An 18,147-nucleotide genomic window follows, 5' to 3' on the forward strand; every position below is an offset into this window, starting at 1 on the left:
CTTTGGCTAGACAAGATGCCCCAGTGGGAAGCAGGACCCGAGTTCAAAAGCAGAACACTCCCCACATTCCCAGCAAGTCATCTTCAGATGCTTCCTGCCTCCGTCCGAGGAGGGAGGACATAGCCGTCACAGCTAGCTGCCGCTGACAGCTTTGTCCTCCACGAATTTGGGCGCCTGGGTTCCAGGGCTGTCCTCTTTGCAACCCCTGCACTTGAGTCGCTCTTCAACTTGAATAGCAACGACACCTAAAATCGCCCCACAGCATCTATCCCAGCAAGGAGAAAGGAGAGCATCCAAACAATTATCCAAAGTGGGTTTTTTTGTGTGTGTGTCTGTTGACTAGGTCCTCTTGGAGAAAGGTTGTCAACGCAGCTGCACGCGCTACAGGATTCCAGAGCCAACAATTGATGGAACAAGGCAAGATCCCCAGAGGAAACGGGTTCAGAAGGTGGGGGAGACACAGCACGGCAGATTCGAGAGGAGATGAGCAGCGGCGTTCACCACCTGTGGTAGAGAAGAGATGAAATGGGCACATTGCAAACACCTCTGGGGATCCTGGGGCAAAAGGGACGGGCCGCTGTCTTGCTAACAAGGTGCGAAGAAGCACTTTCTCAAGGCAGATGAACGAAAGGACTGGTTCATGCACTGCTTGGTTAAACGGTGGAACTCCCTCCCACAGGAGGCAGTGATGGCCACCAACTTAGAAGAGGATTGGACAAGTTCATGGAGGAGGAGAGGGCTATATCCATGGCTACCAACCGTGATGGCTATGTTTCGCCTCCGCAGCTGGAGGCAGCAGCGCTTCTGAATACCAGTTGCAAGAAGCTACAGGAGGGTAGAGGGCCCTTGTGCTCGGGTCTTGCTCGACGGTGCTCCAAAGGCAAATCAAGGAAGATTAAACATCAGGAAGAACGTTCTGTGGGTAAGAGCTGTTTGACACTAGAACGGATTCCCCTGGATGGTGGTGGACCCTCATTCCTTGGAGGCTTCTAAGCAGAGCTTGGATGGCCATCTGTCAGGGATGTTTTAGTTGAGATCCCTGCACTGCTGGACCAGATGACCCTTGGGTAGGGTTACCAGACGCCCCCGGTTCCCGGGGACAGTCCCCGGATTTGCAAATCCGTCCCCGGACAAATTCCAAACCCCGGAATGTCCCCGGATTTGCAAATCTGTCCCCAGGAAACATGGCAGCGGCAGCCTCAGCAGCCTGGAGCCAGCCTGCTAGCGAAGTTGGCTCTGGCTGACTTCAGGAGAAGAAGAAGAAGAGTTTGGATTTGATATCCCGCTTTATCACCACCCGAAGGAGTCTCAAAGCGGCTCACATTCTCCTTTCCCTTCCTCCCCCACAACAAACACTCTGGGAGGTGAGTGGGGCTGAGAGACTTCAGAGAAGTGTGACTAGCCCAAGGTCACCCAGCAACTGCATGTGGAGGAGCGGGGAAGCGAACCCGGTTCACCAGATTACGAGTGCACCGCTCTTAACCACTACACCACACTGGCTCTTGGAGCTGCTTGCTGCTTTGGCGCCTGCCGTTTTTCCTCGCCGGAAGTCCCCATATGATGTGTTGCGCACAAGATACATCATATGAGGACTTCCGGAGAGGGAAAATGGTGGGCGCACGGCAGCAAGCAGCTCCTGAAGCCAGCCAGAGCCAACTGCGCTACCAGGCTGACTCCGGGCTGCTGCCACCACTGCCAAAGGGGAACCGGGGACGTCCGGCGGTACAGATCTCCTGCCCCCTTTGTTCTGACTGGTCGGGGGAGACTTGGGAGTCGCGGGCGGCTGGCCATTGCCCAGTTTTTAAAAACTCTGCGCATTTATGTTTCACAGAGTGCGAAAGAAGGGCTTTGCACCTTTATAGAATACGCACGTGTACTTGGGCCAAGGCTCTTTTGCCTCACCATCCCAACTACTGACTCGCTGTTGCTACTCAGCTTCAAAATAAAAAAAAAGTGTCCCCAGATTCATTGAAAAAAAAATCTGGTAACCATACTGGGGTTTCTCCCGGCTCTACAATCATTTGATTCTATGAAGGACATCTGGGTTTTAAGCCATCTAGGTTGGTGGCCGGGAAGTGGGTGGCGCTGTGGTCTAAACCACAGAGCCTAGGGCTTGCTGATCAGAAGGTCAGCGGTTCGAATCCCCACGGCGGGGTGAGCTCCCGTTGCTCAGTCCCTGCTCCTGCCCACCTAGCAGTTCGAAAGCACATAAAAAATGCAAGTAGATAAATAGGTACCACTCCGGCGGGAAGGTAAAGGGCGTTTCCGTGTGCTGCTCTGGTTTGCCAGAAGCGGCTTAGTCATGCTGGCCACACGACCCGGAAGCTGTATGCTGGCTCCCTCGGCCAATAAATAATAATAATAATAATAATAATAATCATTTGTACCCCGCCCATCTGGCTGGATCTCCCCAGCCACTCTGGGTGGCCTCCAACAGAAATCAAATACAAAAATATCACACATTAAAAACTTCCCTAAAAAGCGAGATGAGCGCTGCAACCTCAGAGTTGTCCGCTACTGGACCTCATGGACAGGGGTCCCTTTACCTTTAGGTTGGTGTCCATAGTAGATCCACACCAGCAGACCCATATCTATGATCTGCCCACCCATACAATGCTACACTAGGATTACAGAGCTTGTGGGGTCACTTATTAAGCAGTTCCAAGTTTTGGGATGGGATGCCATCATGCCCGATACCTCTTGAGTGAATGACGGCAAGTTCATGAGCTGAAGCCCTTTGACGACAATCCCACCCCAAGCATTGTTTGGAACCAATGGGCCAAATCCATCAGCTCGAGTCTTTGCCAACTAATAAATTAGCCAGAAGAGAGACGTTTACAGCAGCTCAACAGGGCAGGCGTTTTCTTCCCAACCAGCCTCATACCACAGGCTCAAGCTGTTCAAAGAAGCTGTCGCACGCAGTGCCAGGGACCGCTCAGAAAACAGCATATTTCACCTCCAGTTCAGCGGTCCCCTTTTGGATCACGGCGTCTCGTGAGCGAAAGGGGCCCATTCACATGTAGGATTCTCTGGCAGAAGACTTCTGATGGAGGAGTTCCGGCTCAGTTACCAAGAAGAAAGGTGACCAAATTAAAGTTTGGTCACCATTCTTCTTGGGAAGTGAACTGGAACTCCTCCATCAGACGTCCACTGGCAGAGAATCCTAGAGGCGCCTAAAGTGAGTGGACCCCTTTCGCTTACAAGAAGCCTTAACCCTGGTGTAGCTCCCTTTTATCGCATCTACAGCACAAGACAACGACCTATCCTTCCCCCCCCCCACTCCTAACAGTACAAAAAACAATACCACCAGGGCTTTTGTTTTTTAGCCAGAATTCACCAGAACACAAGCCTGAAGTGTGCATGCACACGAAAGCTCATACCAATAACAAACTTAGTTGGTCTCTAAGGTGCTACTGGAAGGAATTTTTTAAATTTTGTTTCGACCTCCCAAAAAGAAGAGTTTGGATTTGATATCCCGCTTTATCACTACCCGAAAGAGTCTCAAAGCGGCTAACATTCTCCTTTCCCTTCCTCCCCCACAACAAACACTCTGTGAGGTGAGTGGGGCTGAGAGACTTCAGAGAAGTGTGACTAGCCCAAGGTCACCCAGCAGCTGCATGTGGAGGAGCGGAGGCGCGAACCCGGTTCACCAGATTATGAGACTACCGCTCTTAACCACCACACCACACTGGGGTAGCGGTCCAGGATTGCAGGGGGTCAGAGACCCATTTATGCAGCAAGGTCCTTGCCTCCAGCACCCTAGAGCAACCCCCTCAGCATGAAAGGGGGCTTTAAGCGACTCTACGCTGCTGTGTTTTTAAGGTCAGGAAGGATGAGAGTTGGGCGTACCAGCAAGATCTTGGGGAATTTAAATTATATAAAATTTTGGGTTTTTTTGTTTTGTTTTGTTTGTTTGTAAGAATGAGAGTAATTAAATTATTAGTTAGAGTAATGAAATGAGTATTATACTAAGAAAACCGTTGTAGAAGCAATATGAAGTCATATTTTAAATTTCATGTATAATTTGAAAGAGACTATTGTAAATTTATGTCTGTTATTATTTGTGTGATGTAAGATTTAATGTTTTGTTTTGTTTTATGGTTGAAATCCTTTTTTTAAAAAAAACAACACAAATTTAATAAAGGCTTATTTTAAATTAAAAAAAAAAAGATCTTGAGGGCACCAGGTTGGGAAGGGCTGTTCTGGAAGTGGCAGGGGGATGCTAAAATCCCCCCCCCCCAAGCCTTTGCTTATGTATTATTATACATCTGCTACAAAGCAAAGCGAGGAATCACATAGCAGATTCCTAACATAGCTTTGTGGGCTCAACATGCCTTTCTGGGAGAGAACCTTGTCACCTTTTGCCTGGGCTGGTATTTCCATTCCACACACACACACACAAAAACACACCTGTGCACCTGGATGGTTGTTTCAAAGCAACTGTAAAAGGGGAAATGATTAATAGGCAAAATGTTATGTGTGGCAGAGATAAGAGCTAGAGAAATACATGGATGCCCAGAAGGCTGGACAGATCCTGGAGACGAGATGGGAGTCAAGTTCCACTCATGGGAATGAAAGAAAAGGGCACGTGCCTAAGAATGGATCCTGTGCCAAATGTTAAAGGCATTTTTGGTACAAAAGAAATGATTCTCGGGGTGCCAAAATAACTTTCGCAGCTGCATGTTGTCAATTTGCTGCCAAACAGGGAGATGTTTGGGTGCCTTTCAGAATTGGAAACCCAGAGCAGCTTCTTCTTCTTCTTTCCAGACATTTGAGGGGGCCCACAATGAACATGATGAAACTGTGACCAATTTGTCTACACGGTCATGTCATAAAGCCAGTTCAAAGTGAGGGCAATGCTTCCTGCCCTCGCTCTGAATGGGCGAGCATTATATATACATAAACCAAGCCTTACATCCTCTGGCTTGCTCAGCTCCTTGTAGGGTAGACAGGCAGGCTTCCTTCGACCCCTCTGCCACTTTTCCCAGAATTTGGTGAACAGGTACTTGTCCATGGCTTCGGCAATCTCCTGAGGATTGTCCAACTTTTGGAAATCCTCCGATGGAAGAGCTTGGATGAATCTGGAGACAACAGTTGACACTGTTAAGAACAATCTGTGTCCTGCTTCATCAGCTTGTCTTCCCTCCATCTAACACAGCCACGCTTTCAGGGAATTTTTTTGCTTACGTCACACTGGTGTTTTTTTAATATAAGAAATACATTGGAAAACAAAAAGAAAATAACTCCTAGCAGTACTTGATTTATAATGTAGTAGTAGTAGTAGTAGTAGTAATAATAATAATAATAATAATAATACATACCAGCCTATATCTCAGGGTGGTTCACAACTCAAAGTTATATCATATGAAGCAGAAAATACATAATCAAAATAATCAAAATATAATCCAGATAATCAAAACAATTAACAACACACTAATAATCAATACACTCCCCAACAAAAGCCCCTAAACAGTACTCCAGCCCACAAATACAAATTAAGATATATAACATTTAACAACAATTTAAAACAACCCCACCCTCCAAATATTACAACACCCATCCAGGTTAAAGCCCCATCCCAATTAAAATGATGATTTTAACGTAACGGGACTGGCCCACACCCTCATTCAACCCCCAAATTGCCACCACCAAAGGGACAACCCCCTTCGGTGTCTGCCCATCGGGGGTGGCCCTGCCCCCAGGGCAGGCAGGCTTGACACAGCCTATAAAGTAGAACGCGACTACTTTATAAAATGGCCATGGGACATCGAGAAAGTGTTAAGACAATGCTGGTACATAAGAACAAGAACCATCCTCAAAATATAAACGAGCCTGCCAATCCCTGACACTTGCCAGCTAATAATGATGATGATAATAATAATGATAATAATAATAATAATAATAATAATAATAATAATAATAATAATAAATAGATTTATACCCCGCCTATCTGGCTGGGCTTCCCCAGCCACTCCGGGCAGATTCCAACAAAATATTAAAATACAGTAAGCAATCAAACATTAAAGGTTTCCCTAAACAGGGCTGCGTTCAGATGTCTTCTAAAAGTCTGGTAGTAGTTGTTCTCTTTTGACATCTTGTGGGAGGGCGTTCCACAGGGCGGGTGCTACCACCGAGAAGGCCCTCTGCCTGGTTTCCTGTAACTTGGCTTCTCGCAGCGAGGGAACTGTCAGAAGGCCCTCGGCGCTGGACCTCAGTGTCTGAGTAGATTGATGGGGGTGGAGACGCTCCTTCAGATATATTGGACCAAGACCGTTTAGGGCTAAGACTCTTTAAAGTTGAAAGAATGCCAAGGATGGAGAGTGAGCCTTCTGTGTACAAACCATATGCTCTAGCAATGACCTATGGTCTATTGCCTCCACCCCAAACACACAGCAGCTTTCCTTACCTTTCGCACCCATCCAATTCCAGTCTGAGTCTTTCTTCATAGCCTGTCAACTCTTCCTGCAGTTCCCTAAAAGACATGAGAGAGGACCTGAGAGCCAGCCTGGCCAGTAGCCAATAAGCCTCTTTTAAAGGCATCTAAGTCGGCGGCCATCTCTGCCCTCCTGTGGCAGCGAGTTCCACAGTTTTAACTTACAATATCCTGGAATGAAAGTGATGCACAGCGCTGCCGACGTCGTCTCTCTTCCGCTGCAGCCTAGCGCCGAAGGCTCTCCTGGCCACATCCTTCAGGTCTGCTTTGGCTTGGGCTATGTTGGTTGAACTGGATGCCGGTTCCCGGAGGAGGGACCACATGTGCAGAGGGAGAGCAGAAAGACTTGGCGGGTCGTGGAGAAACATCCCGTCCAGTATCTCCACGGAGGTGGACTCCTTGATGGCAGTGGTGTAGCGGTTGTCTCGCGCCACTGGGTTGTCCTGGGAGGGAAGTTGGGCGGGCAGAATGCGGCAGCTAGACTGGTGACTGGGAGCGGCCACCGAGACCATATAACACTGGTCCTGAAAGACCTGCATTGGCTCCCAGTACGTTTCCGAGCACAATTCAAAGTGTTGGTGCTGACCTTGAAAGCCCTAAACGGCCTCGGCCCAGTGTACCTGAAGGAGCGTCTCCAGCCCAGACACTGAGATCCAATGCTGAGGGCCTTCTGGCGGTTCCCTCACTGCGAGAAGTGAGGTTACAGGGAACCAGACAGAGGGCCTTCTTGGTAGTGGCACCCACCCAGGGGCGTAGCAAGGGGAGGCGGGCCGCCCCGAGTTCCATAATGGAGGGGGAGACAAATTATCAAGGAACAATTTTTTTTGAAATTTTTTTTTGGAATTTTTTTGGATAATTTTTTTAAATATGCCTGGTCCGAAGATCTTATCTTACTATACTACGGATTATATAGCTATATATGAAATTTCATGCATATTGGTTAATATCTTGACCCTCCTCCACCAAAATAGCTGTTCACCTGGCTGTTTTCCTATGTCATGAAGGCTGAAATTTCAGTTCAGGGAGCACTTACAGTTCCCAACCCTAACCCTGTGGAATGCCATCTAATTAGACTTTAATTTGATTTTGAGATGTTTTTAGGAGGTCATAGAATCATAGAAATCATAGAGTTGGAAGAGACCACAAGGGCCATCCAGTCCAACCCCCTGCCAAGCAGAAAACACCATCAAAGCATTCCTGACAGATGGCTGTCAAGCCTCTGCTTAAAGACCTCCAAAGAAGGAGACTCCACCACACTCCTTGGCAGCAAATTCCACTGTCCAACAGCTCTTACTGTCAGGAAGTTCTTCCTAATGTTTAGGTGGAATCTTCTTTCCTGTAGTTTGAATCCATTGCCCCGTGTCCGCTTCTCTGGAGCAGCAGAAAACAACCTTTCTCCCTCCTCTATATGACATCCTTTTATATATTTGAACATGGCTATAGGTCATTTCATTATTGTTTGATTTTATACCAATGTTATGTATCTGATGTTAGCCACCCTGAGCCCGACTTCGGCCGGGGAGGGTGGGATATAAATAAAAGTTTTTAAATATTATTACTTGTTATTATTCCTTTGTAAGAAAATATGAAATAACATAAAACCATTTTTGCAGGGGGGGGGTCAATTGGGGGGGTTGACAAGAAATTTTCCGCACCAGGTACCACCTGACCTTCCCATGCCTGGGGGGGGGGGGTTGACAAAATTTTTTTTTGCCCCCAGTTACCAATTTACCTTGCTACGCCCCTGCACCCACCCTATGGAACGCCCTCCTACCAGATGTCAAAGAGATAAACAACTATCTGACATTTACAAGACATCCTAAGGCAGCCCTGTTTAGGGAAGTTTTTAACGACTGATGTTTTAATGTATTTTTAACCTTCTGATGGAAGCCACCCAGAGTGGCTGGGGAAACCCAGCCAAATGGGTGGGTTATAAATAATGAATTATTATTATTAAGATAAGCTGTGCAGGTTACGACACATCCTTAAGGTGCGTCGTGTGCACTTCTGATAACAAACCAGATGTGCCCCAGTGGAGGGAGGTTTGGAGAGACAGTGGGTGGGGTCCAAAATTCTCTGTCCCCTAGCGCAAGAGCCCTTGAGATACTGGATGGCAGAGTATGAAGGCCGCACAACAAAGAAATCCAGTGCACCAGCTGTGATAACAATGGAGCCGTAGAGTTGGAACGGGGCCCAGGGGTCATCTATAAAACCCCCTGCAATGCAGGAATTGTGCCACAGCTGATTTTTGTGCAAAAAAAGTGTGTTTTCTCTTGAGCGATGGCTGATTCTAGTTGTGCAATCTGTTGTGCAGTGATTTTATAGCAATGCGTTTCCTCTTTTTCCAGCTACCGCTAAGTGACTGAATGTCACAATGGATGCAACTCAATGGCATGTGGGAAGTGAAGTCCCCTCCCGTCTTCTCGAAATGGTCTCTTGGGAGCTCCCCCCTCCCTCTTTGTTCCGTGACTTGCTCCCCCATCTCTCGGTTCCCTCCCTCCAGCTAGCAAAAGAAATGATTTCCACGTGCAGCGCATGATCAACTTGTGGAACTCCCTGCCACAAGATGTGGCAATGGCTACTAGTTCACATAGCTTTGGGACTGCGTATCAGTGGCTAATAGATAAGATGGCTCGATGGATCCTCCTCGTTTCAGAGGCAGTTTACATATCACCAGCTCCGTTTACAGAAGGAAAACTGATGCCACATCTTGTGGTAGGGAGTTCCGGAAAGCCTTTGGTTCAACTCACTGGCTACTAGGGATGGGAGAACTTAAGTTCAGGTTGTATGTAAAGGCTAAACAACCTAATTTGAACTTCCTGGAACAATATATGGGCAGAAACACAGCCTCTGGTCAAAATTCACGCCCCTCTGAATTTTGCAATGCACTTCTCCAGTCAATGTATATGTACAAAATTGCATATACCGACAATGAAAAAATGCATTATATTGGGGGACGGGCGGGACAGAGCTTGCAAAAATGTCTACATCAAAGGAAATATGAAATTGGCACTAAAATGCTGATGAATTTTCACAAAGGCCTAAAAGTAAAACATAAACAGATGACGTGAAAATGTGGAGAATTGAATTTAAGGTGCAAAATCATCTGTTTGGGAAAGGCTGGTCTAAACTCTTCCATTCTCCCTTTCCAGACACTACCTGGCTATGGGCTTACACTTCACCTTGAGCGTGAGATGTTTCAGCCTGCGGAGGCCTCTGAGCACGTGCAGAGCCTCGGGCAGCCCGCCAATGTCATTGCCGGAGGCACAGAGGACGTTGAGAGACAGCGAAGAAGCCAGAGGCAGGAGGCTTGCAATGCGGTTCTTCTGCACGTGAAGCTCGCAGAGCCGGGGGAGGTTCTGCACCCCTTCCAGAGACTGCAACTTGAGTTGGGGAAGAAGAAAACATAAAACGCTGTGTGGTCAAGCACGGAGTCTTTAGCACAATGTCCATGTCCACCTTAAGAGGATAAGAATCATAGAATCCTATAGAATCCGAGACCAGAGGGAGGAGACGGTGTCGCAAGACTGGAAGAAATTTAAGGACTACTTACTTAAATGTGTAAAATTGAATGTTTGAGTATTTGAGCAGAACTAATTAGAAGAATTGGCTTTAGCAGGTTAATGTAAGATAAAATTGTTTAGAAGAAATTTAATGGTATAAGAAGGACTTAATGGTATAAGAATATTTCAAGATATGGAATATAAATTATGATCTATAATGGATTAAGTTAATTTAAAGATTATTAAGAGATTTGGTAAAGGTTAATGGAAAAAGAGACAAAGTTACCTAAAGAGTATATATGATTTTAAAGGCAGTGGAGGGAACAGGGGAAGTCCCCTGAAATTAAAAACAAGAGAAAAAACAGAGATAGGTGTTGATTAAGGTTTGTATGTGATTCCTCTTTGTTTGTTATCTTTATTTTGTTTGTGTATTGTTTATTATGTATTATGTTTTCTATTGTGTTTATGCTTGTGTAATGTCTTTTTACTTTGTTTTATTGAGAAAATAATAAAAAAACTTTAAAAAAAAAAGAATCATAGAATCCTAGAGTTGGAAGAGACCCCAAGGGCCATCCAGTCCAACCCCCTGCCAAGCAGGAAACACCATCAAAGCATTCCTGACAGATGGCTGTCAAGCCTCCGCTTAAAGACCTCCAAAGAAGGAGACTCCACCACACTCCTTGGCAGCAAATTCCACTGCCAAACAGCTCTCACTGTCAGGAAGTTCTTCCTAATGTTTAGGTGGAATCTTCTTCCTTGTAGTTTGAATCCATTGCCCCGTGTCCGCTTCTCTGGAGCAGCAGAAAACAACCTTTCACCCTCCTCTAGATGACATCCTTTGATATATTTGAACATGGCTATCATATCACCCCTTAACCTTCTCTTCTCCAGGCTAAACATACCCAGTGAAGTAAGAAGACAGTGCTAGATCAGGCTAATGGGCCAGCCAGCATCCCAGTCTCATAGCGGCCAACCAGATGCCATGGAGAAGCCTGGAAGCAGGGTCTTAGCACCCTCCCCACCTGTGATTCCCAGACAACTGGGATCCAGAGGCATACTGTCTCCGACAGTGTGGGGGATAACACAGCCATTGTGGCTTTTCCCGCACTCATACACGGGGTAGGAAGCCAAGCCAAGTTGAATTCAATTGTTTGGCATATAACACTGAATCTGCAGGAACTCTGGGCTAGCCTAGCTTAGATCAGGTTTACGGAATCTGGGCATCCCTCCCAACCACACCAAGTGATCCGCAACAAGAATGAAACCGTGATAACAATAAAAACTCTCTCTGCGGTATTTTTGCTGGTCTGTCATCTCGCAGGAGGAACAAGGGCAGAGACGGGGACTTGGATGCTGGTCCTTGCAGGATTCCACCCGAGTCCAAGTGGGTTACCTGGAGAGAGGGAGGTGTCACTATGACCTGCCTGGGAGAGATAAACTCTCCTCCCTCCTGCTCCCCCATTTTCTCTTTCTCCCTGGCACTGAGGAAGGCTTTTCCTCACAGATGTACAAGAGAGAGAAACCAGGGATGGGGAGGAGAGATATAGTGGTCATTTGTGGGGTGGGGGGAAGCTATTGGTGGGATAGAGATTTGATTGATTGATTGATTGATTGATTGTTGTTTTGATATATTGATTGAGGGCCACAAGGTGCTTTATTTCTGCTAGTTTCTTTTTCCCCCTTTTACTTCTACAGACTAACAGAGCTGCCCTTCCAGAATTTATCCAGAAAGGATCTAGACCCTGGCGGGACCCAACCGATCACAAGGGACAGCACATTTAAGAGAGACTTAAATAGATCTTGGTTGATCTATTAAGACAGCCAAGACCACATAACACCAGGCCTGAAAGACCTGCATTGGCTCCCAGTACATTTCCGAGCACAGTTCAAAGTGTTGGTGCTGACCTTTAAAGCCCCAAAAGGCCTCGGCCCAGAACACCTGAAGGAACATTTCCACCCTCATTGTTTAGGCACTGAAGTCCAGCTCCGAGGGCCTTCTGGTGGTTCCCTACCTGAGAGAAGTGAGGTTACAGGGAACCAGGCACAGGGCCTTCTCGGTGGTGGCGCCCGCCCTGTGGAAAGCCCTCCCAATCAGATGTCAAGGAAATAAACAACTACCTGACTTTTAGAAGACATCTGAAGTCAACCCTCTTTAGGGAATCTTTTAATGTTTGATGGACTACTGTATTTTAATATTTTGTTGGAAGCTACCCACAGTGGCTGGGGAAACCCAGCCAGATGGGTGGGGTATAAATATATTATTATTATTATTATTATTATTATTATTATTATTATTATTATTATTATTATTATAGGGTCTGGTGACTTCTGTTTCAGTGTATGTGAAGAAGTGTGCATGCACACGAAAGCTCATACCAAGAACAAACTTAGTTGGTCTCTAAGGTGCTACTGGAAGGAATTGTTTTTTATTTTTTTTGACTGTTCAGGGAAGGTTGTAATGTTTGATCTTTTATCATGTTTTTAATATTCTGTTGGGAGCTGCCCAGAATGCCTGGGGTATAAATAATAAACATTACTATTATTATCTCCAGAGCACCACAAAGCAACACCAAAGCTGCTGGAAACCGAACGGCTTTTGCAAAAGTGTGGTATCCATTTGGCACCCTTAGATTAACAGCAGAGCAGAGGTACGGAATTAATCGGTGCTTAAAGCTCGAGAAGGTCTGTTGTACATTATCCGTCAAGTGTCTTCTTCATTCCTAACGTGAATTCGGACTATCTGAGCCTGTTAGGAGACAGGTTTGATCCCTTCCTACTTCTTCTTTTTAGAAAGACACACTCTCCAAGCCGTGATACTGATGCTCTAAATCCAAGATGGGGAATCGGTAGCCCTGGGTGTGTTATTTGACCATAAGTCCCAGCACATTGGGCTATTGGCTATCCTGGCTGCAGCTAATGGAAGCTGGAGTCCATGAAAATATTGAGGGCAACAATCTCCCCCACCCCACGCTCTGCATCCAGCTCCTGGGAGTCACCCGCTTTCGAGATCCTGAGCACACACCCCAAAATACCTGATTCGAAGACAAATTTAGCTGCGTCAGGTTACTCAAGAGAGGGATCTCCGCGAGGCTTCTCAAGCGGTTGTGGGACACATGTAGGACGGACAGGCGGGGGCAGTTTTCCAGCTCCTTCACCTCTCCGATCGCGTTATAACTAAGGTTAAGGGCCACAAGGTTGGGTAGGGGCCCCATCCCTCTCGTGCTGCAACCCCAGATAAAAGCGAAAAAAGAAGGTATTTTAATTCACTGGTGTCTGTTTTTAAGGATATCGTGTTGTTTTTATGATGTTAGCCGCTCTGAGCCCGGCCTCGGCCGTGGAGGGCGGGTTCCAAAATAAATTGTTGTTATTATAATTTATTATTATTATTATTATTAAGGTTGCAAATGTGTCATTCAGGAGGTGTGTCACTGTTGAGACCTCAAAGACAGGAGAAGGCTCTGTCCCCCCCACTTGGGATGTAGATAAACCCCTATTCTGCTCACATCCATTTTGGTGGCAGCGGCTGTTTTTTAATTGATCCCAAATCCTTTTAAAGGATTAGGTATATCTGGGATGGAGAGCCTGTGAGGCCCTCTGGATGTTGCTGGATTTCAACTCCCATCAACCCCAGTGGTCAGGGATGATGGGAGTTGTGGTCCCGAAATAAATGGAGGATGGCAGGTTCCTAAGCTAGACCAGTATTGTCTACATCAGCCTTCCCGGACTTAGTGCTCTTCAGGTATTGCTGGACTACAACTCCCATCAGACCCAGACAGCATGGCCAATGTCTTGGAGCAGGGTGCCGGGCTCTCAGGGGTGCCAGGCCGATAGTCCGGGGCCCGAGAGTCTGGGGAAGAGCCCACCCGTCGGTCAGAACGCTGCAACAGGCTCTTCTTCTGCGCCGTGAGTTCGGGGGCGACCGAGCCAGCAAGATACTGAGAGGGCTGGCCGGCTCTGTCCTCCTGCGCCTGTGACTGGGCAACCTGGGGGGGCGGATCTTTGCACCCCGGTGCTGCATATGCTTAAAACAGCCTTGTCTAGGAGTGATGGGTTTTGTAGTCCAGCAACATCTAGTAGGCCACAGGTTTCCCATTCCTGACATATATAAAGTACAAAAGGAGAAATAAGCTGAATCTGAGTCGCCCAAGGCAATGGATTATCCACACTCAATTAATTTAACCTGATACATTATCTTCTGATTCTTCCATATCTTTACACAGTTACTATATTTTTTTCTAAAAACAAAAACAAACCCTTAATAATTTGGGTGTTATCAAGATCTTCCTTCGCTATACCCTGTGAAAATATATCAGCTTCAAATAGCATCAGGATTTACCTTCCCGCCGGAGCGGTACCTATTTATCTACTTGCACTTTGACGTGCTTTCGAACTGCTAAATTGGCAGGAGCTGGGACTGACCAAATGGGAGCTCACCCCGTCATGGGGATTCGAACCGCCGACCTTCTGATCGGCAAGCCCTAGGTTCTATGGTTTAACCCACAGCGCCATCCGCATCCCATAGAGGGCATGGTAGTACATCCCTAATTTAATCTGAGAAATGTTGGAGAGTATGAGCCCCTGATCTGGCTCCATATAAGGCAGGGGTCAGCGACCTTTTTCAGCGGGGGGCCGGTCCACTGTCCCTCAGACCTTATGGGGGGCCGGACTATATTTTGAAGGGGGGGGGGGAAATGAACGAATTCCTATGCCCCACAAATAACCCAGAGATGCATTTTAAATAAAAGGACACATTCTACTCATGTAAAAACACGCTGATTCTCAGACCATCTGTGGGCCGTATTGAGAAGGTGATTGGGCTGCATCCGGCTCCTGGGCCTTAGGTTGCCTACCCCTGATCTAAGGCAGCTTTGTAAGAGATACCTGCAAAGAGGATAAAACTACGCCCTTCTGAGAATTGCTCTTGCTCAAGGGCAAGGCCCCAGATTGCCTCTCTCTCTCTTCTGCACAGGCCTTAAATTTCTCCACACAAACACCCCACCACCACCAGAAAACTCCATCCATCAAGTCGCACTCACGTGCTTAAAGCATTAAGCGACACGTCCAGCTCGGCCAAATTCTCAAACGGGAAAAGAGCTTCGGGTGAAATCTCTTGCAGTTCATTTAAAGAGATGTCAAGCTTAACAATCCTGAGGAATGAAGCAGGGAGTGCGAAGTAGAGGGAGAGAGGGAGAGAGAAAGAAAGAAAAATCAAAACTATTTCAAAACTCTCCTTCCTCCTATCCCCCAAAGCAATTAACCATCAAATTCCTTTTTTTAAAAGCATCTAACTAATGATGTCCTTTTGTTGTATAACACACCCTCTTTGGCCTGTGGTTTTTTTTTTTTTTAAATATTGTATTAGTTTTCTTTTGGATTTATTTATTTAATAAAATAAAAGGCCCACCCTCCCCAGTTTTGGACAAGTAGGAAGACAAACTTGCAGCAATGTGGTTCCGGAAATGGCAAACAGGCATGTTGAGTGTGGCAATCCATCAAAAAGGCAGAATAAAAAACGGGGGGGGGGGGAGCTGAGAACAAAGGGACAAACTTGAATCTAGTTGAATTTAGGAATATTTGAGGCATTTGGTCTTTGCACTGGATTAATGTGTGTACGTAGCTCAGAAATCCACCTGGATTTTGCACTTCTCTGAAGGCTGCCGTGAAGTTCTTTTCTCAAAAAAAAAAGTAGTATCAAAATGTAATTAGGATTAACTAAGAATTAGTGAATGGGCTTGCTTTCCTTCTTCCTCCCTCCCAATCTCTTTTCCTTTTGTGCTGTGTGTCTCAGGCTGTGAGCCTGAAGGCAGGAACTGTCTTCTCACAGATATGTGGATTTCTGCAAGTTGCTTTGGGAGCTGTTTTTGGCTGAAGGGTGAGATAACTCACTGGATCCAGGGCTTATCCACATTTACCTTTTGCCCTGCTTTTTCTAGACTTTAGAGCTCTGTGCCCCCTTTTCTACGGCAAAAACCTGCTCTTTAGCGCTCAATCGGAGCAAACGTCAATCTGGGTTTTCTGAGGATTGACGTTTGCTCCGATTGAGCGCTAAAGAGCAGGTTTTGTGGGGAAAGCTCTGGAGCAAAAGCAAGGATGCTCAGACATGGAGCTTTAAAGTGTGGACCTGGAAATATCGGAGGAAAGGTACAGTAAGTGTCGACATGCCCTCTGAGAAAGCTGCCTTTGTGCCACAATTTTGAAAACTCCAAGGAGGCCTGTTGGGGTCGCTCCAGTATAAATTCTCAAAGTAAGCACTGGTGCAATGCTCAGGCAGATCGAGCAAAAAAAATCTAAGCATTATCTTGCATTTCTTACCTACCGTTCAGGAAATTCTGTCTTTGGAAATGATTGGCTGGAACAGAAAGAAAGAACAATAACTTTAAGCATCCATATGCTCCTTCGTCCAGAAGTGGGTGAGCAGACATTAAAAGGGAAAATGTGATTTCAGTGTCAACAAGTGTGTAGTGTTGCACCCTGGGACAAAACATCCTAACTTTAGGCAGCTGCAAAGATCAATGAAATTGTCAGCTCAGCGCGTGACAGCTCTGAAGAAAGGCAAAATCTCCATGCTAGGAATCATTAGGAAATGAAAATAAAACTACCGATATTATGAGCTGAATTTGGGAGACATGCTGCCTCTGAATGCTAACCTAAGATGATGGTGATGATAATATTAGTAATCATCATAGAATCACAGAGTTGGAAGAGACCCCAAGGGCCATCCAGTCCAACCCCCTACGAAGCAGGAAACACCATCAAAGCATTCCTGACAGATGGCTGTCAAGCCTCCGCTTAAAGACCTCCAAAGAAGGAGACTCCACCACACTCCTTGCCAGCAAATTCCACTGTCCAACAGCTCTTAATAATAATTTATTATTATTTTAATTTAATAATTTTATCATTTACAGGTGAAACTCAAAAAATTAGAATATCGTGGAAAGGTTCGTTTCTTTCGGTAATTCAACTTAAAAGGTGAAACTAATATATGCAATAGACTCATGACATGCAAAGCGAGATATGTCAAGCCTTTATTGGTTATAATTGTGATGATTATGGCATACAGCTGATGAGAACCCCAAATTAACAATTTCAACTTTGGGGGTTTTCATCAGCTGCACGCCATAATCATCACAATTATAACAAGCAAAGGCTTGACATATCTCGCTTTGCATGTCATGAGTCTATCTCATATATTAAACTCCAGTAGCTAATGAAAACAATTGCTTACATAAATGGACTTTTCCACGATATTCTAATTTTTCGAGTTTCAGCTGTAGATGCTACCAATCTGACTGGGTTGCCCAAGACACTCTGGGCAGCTTCCAACACAATATTAAGACACACACAATAAAAACCCTTCAAACATGAAAAACGTCCCAATACAGGCCTGCCTTCGGATGTCTTCTAAAAGTCAGACAGGTGTTCATTTCCTTGAGGGTAGGCAAATTGTGAACTGCCCTGAGTTCTTATGATGAAGTGTGGCATATAAATTTAAAAAATAAAATAAAAATAGATATTTCAAGCCTGCCCATAAAAACGTCATGTAAATGTGGCTAACAGGTGTTTGAAAATGTATTGCATATCTATGTTCCCCCCACCCACATCATGCAGCAAGGCCATGGGTCCTTTACCTGGGGTCTACAGATCCAAATTCAAAGTTGAACACTAACTGCTTAAGCCGCGACATCTTCAGACAAAGAGCATAATGAGGCCCAGGTGTTTCCACGTTCCAGGTGAAAGGAAGAAGGGCCACTTCTGCAATCCGGTCTTCAACATACTGACGGTTCATCTCTTGAGAAATACTGGAGCAAACTTCTTTAAGAAAGGAGGAACAAAGACATCTCTCTGTGTGTGTGTGTGTCTTCCAAAGCCTAGTAAGAATCATAGAATTGTAGAGTTGGAATGGTCCATGTGAGTCATCACTCTAGACCAACCCTTTGCAATGCAGGAATTTTTTTGCCCAATTGGGGCTCGAACCCATGACCCTGGGGACAGGGCTGTCTTTACCCAGGGGTGCCGAATTCTGGGTGGCGCCAAATGTTTACCTACTGTATACTGGTCCCTCTTGATCGGCAGCAATGAAAAGCAATGGAGCAAAAGTCCCCACCCCCTCCGTCATTCCGCATTTTTTTCTGCTGCGTCGCTGTTACAGGTGAGCGATTCCCCCCTCCAAAAAAGCTCAACAACCCTGAGTTCACCCACCCCAAAGGTGAA

At 46.0% G+C, this 18,147-nt stretch overlaps 1 protein-coding gene across 1 annotated transcript; it reads right to left on the reverse strand.

Annotated features, from left to right (window-relative positions):
- Positions 1-397: 397 nt before the first annotated feature.
- On the reverse strand, positions 398-17,722 carry LOC117054089. The gene is made up of 8 exons (XM_033162547.1): positions 17,565-17,722; positions 14,973-15,083; positions 12,969-13,110; positions 9,616-9,816; positions 6,599-6,876; positions 6,407-6,472; positions 4,916-5,081; positions 398-504 (listed from the first exon to the last, which is right to left on the reverse strand). Exons 1-8 carry the CDS (start codon positions 17,720-17,722, stop codon positions 442-444), a joined length of 1,185 nt encoding a protein of 394 aa, XP_033018438.1. The 3' UTR covers positions 398-441.
- Between the last annotated feature and the right edge of the window lie 425 nt (positions 17,723-18,147).

This window comes from Lacerta agilis, chromosome 10, assembly GCF_009819535.1.
Source record: "Lacerta agilis isolate rLacAgi1 chromosome 10, rLacAgi1.pri, whole genome shotgun sequence".
Classification (NCBI taxonomy): Eukaryota; Metazoa; Chordata; class Lepidosauria; order Squamata; family Lacertidae; genus Lacerta; species Lacerta agilis.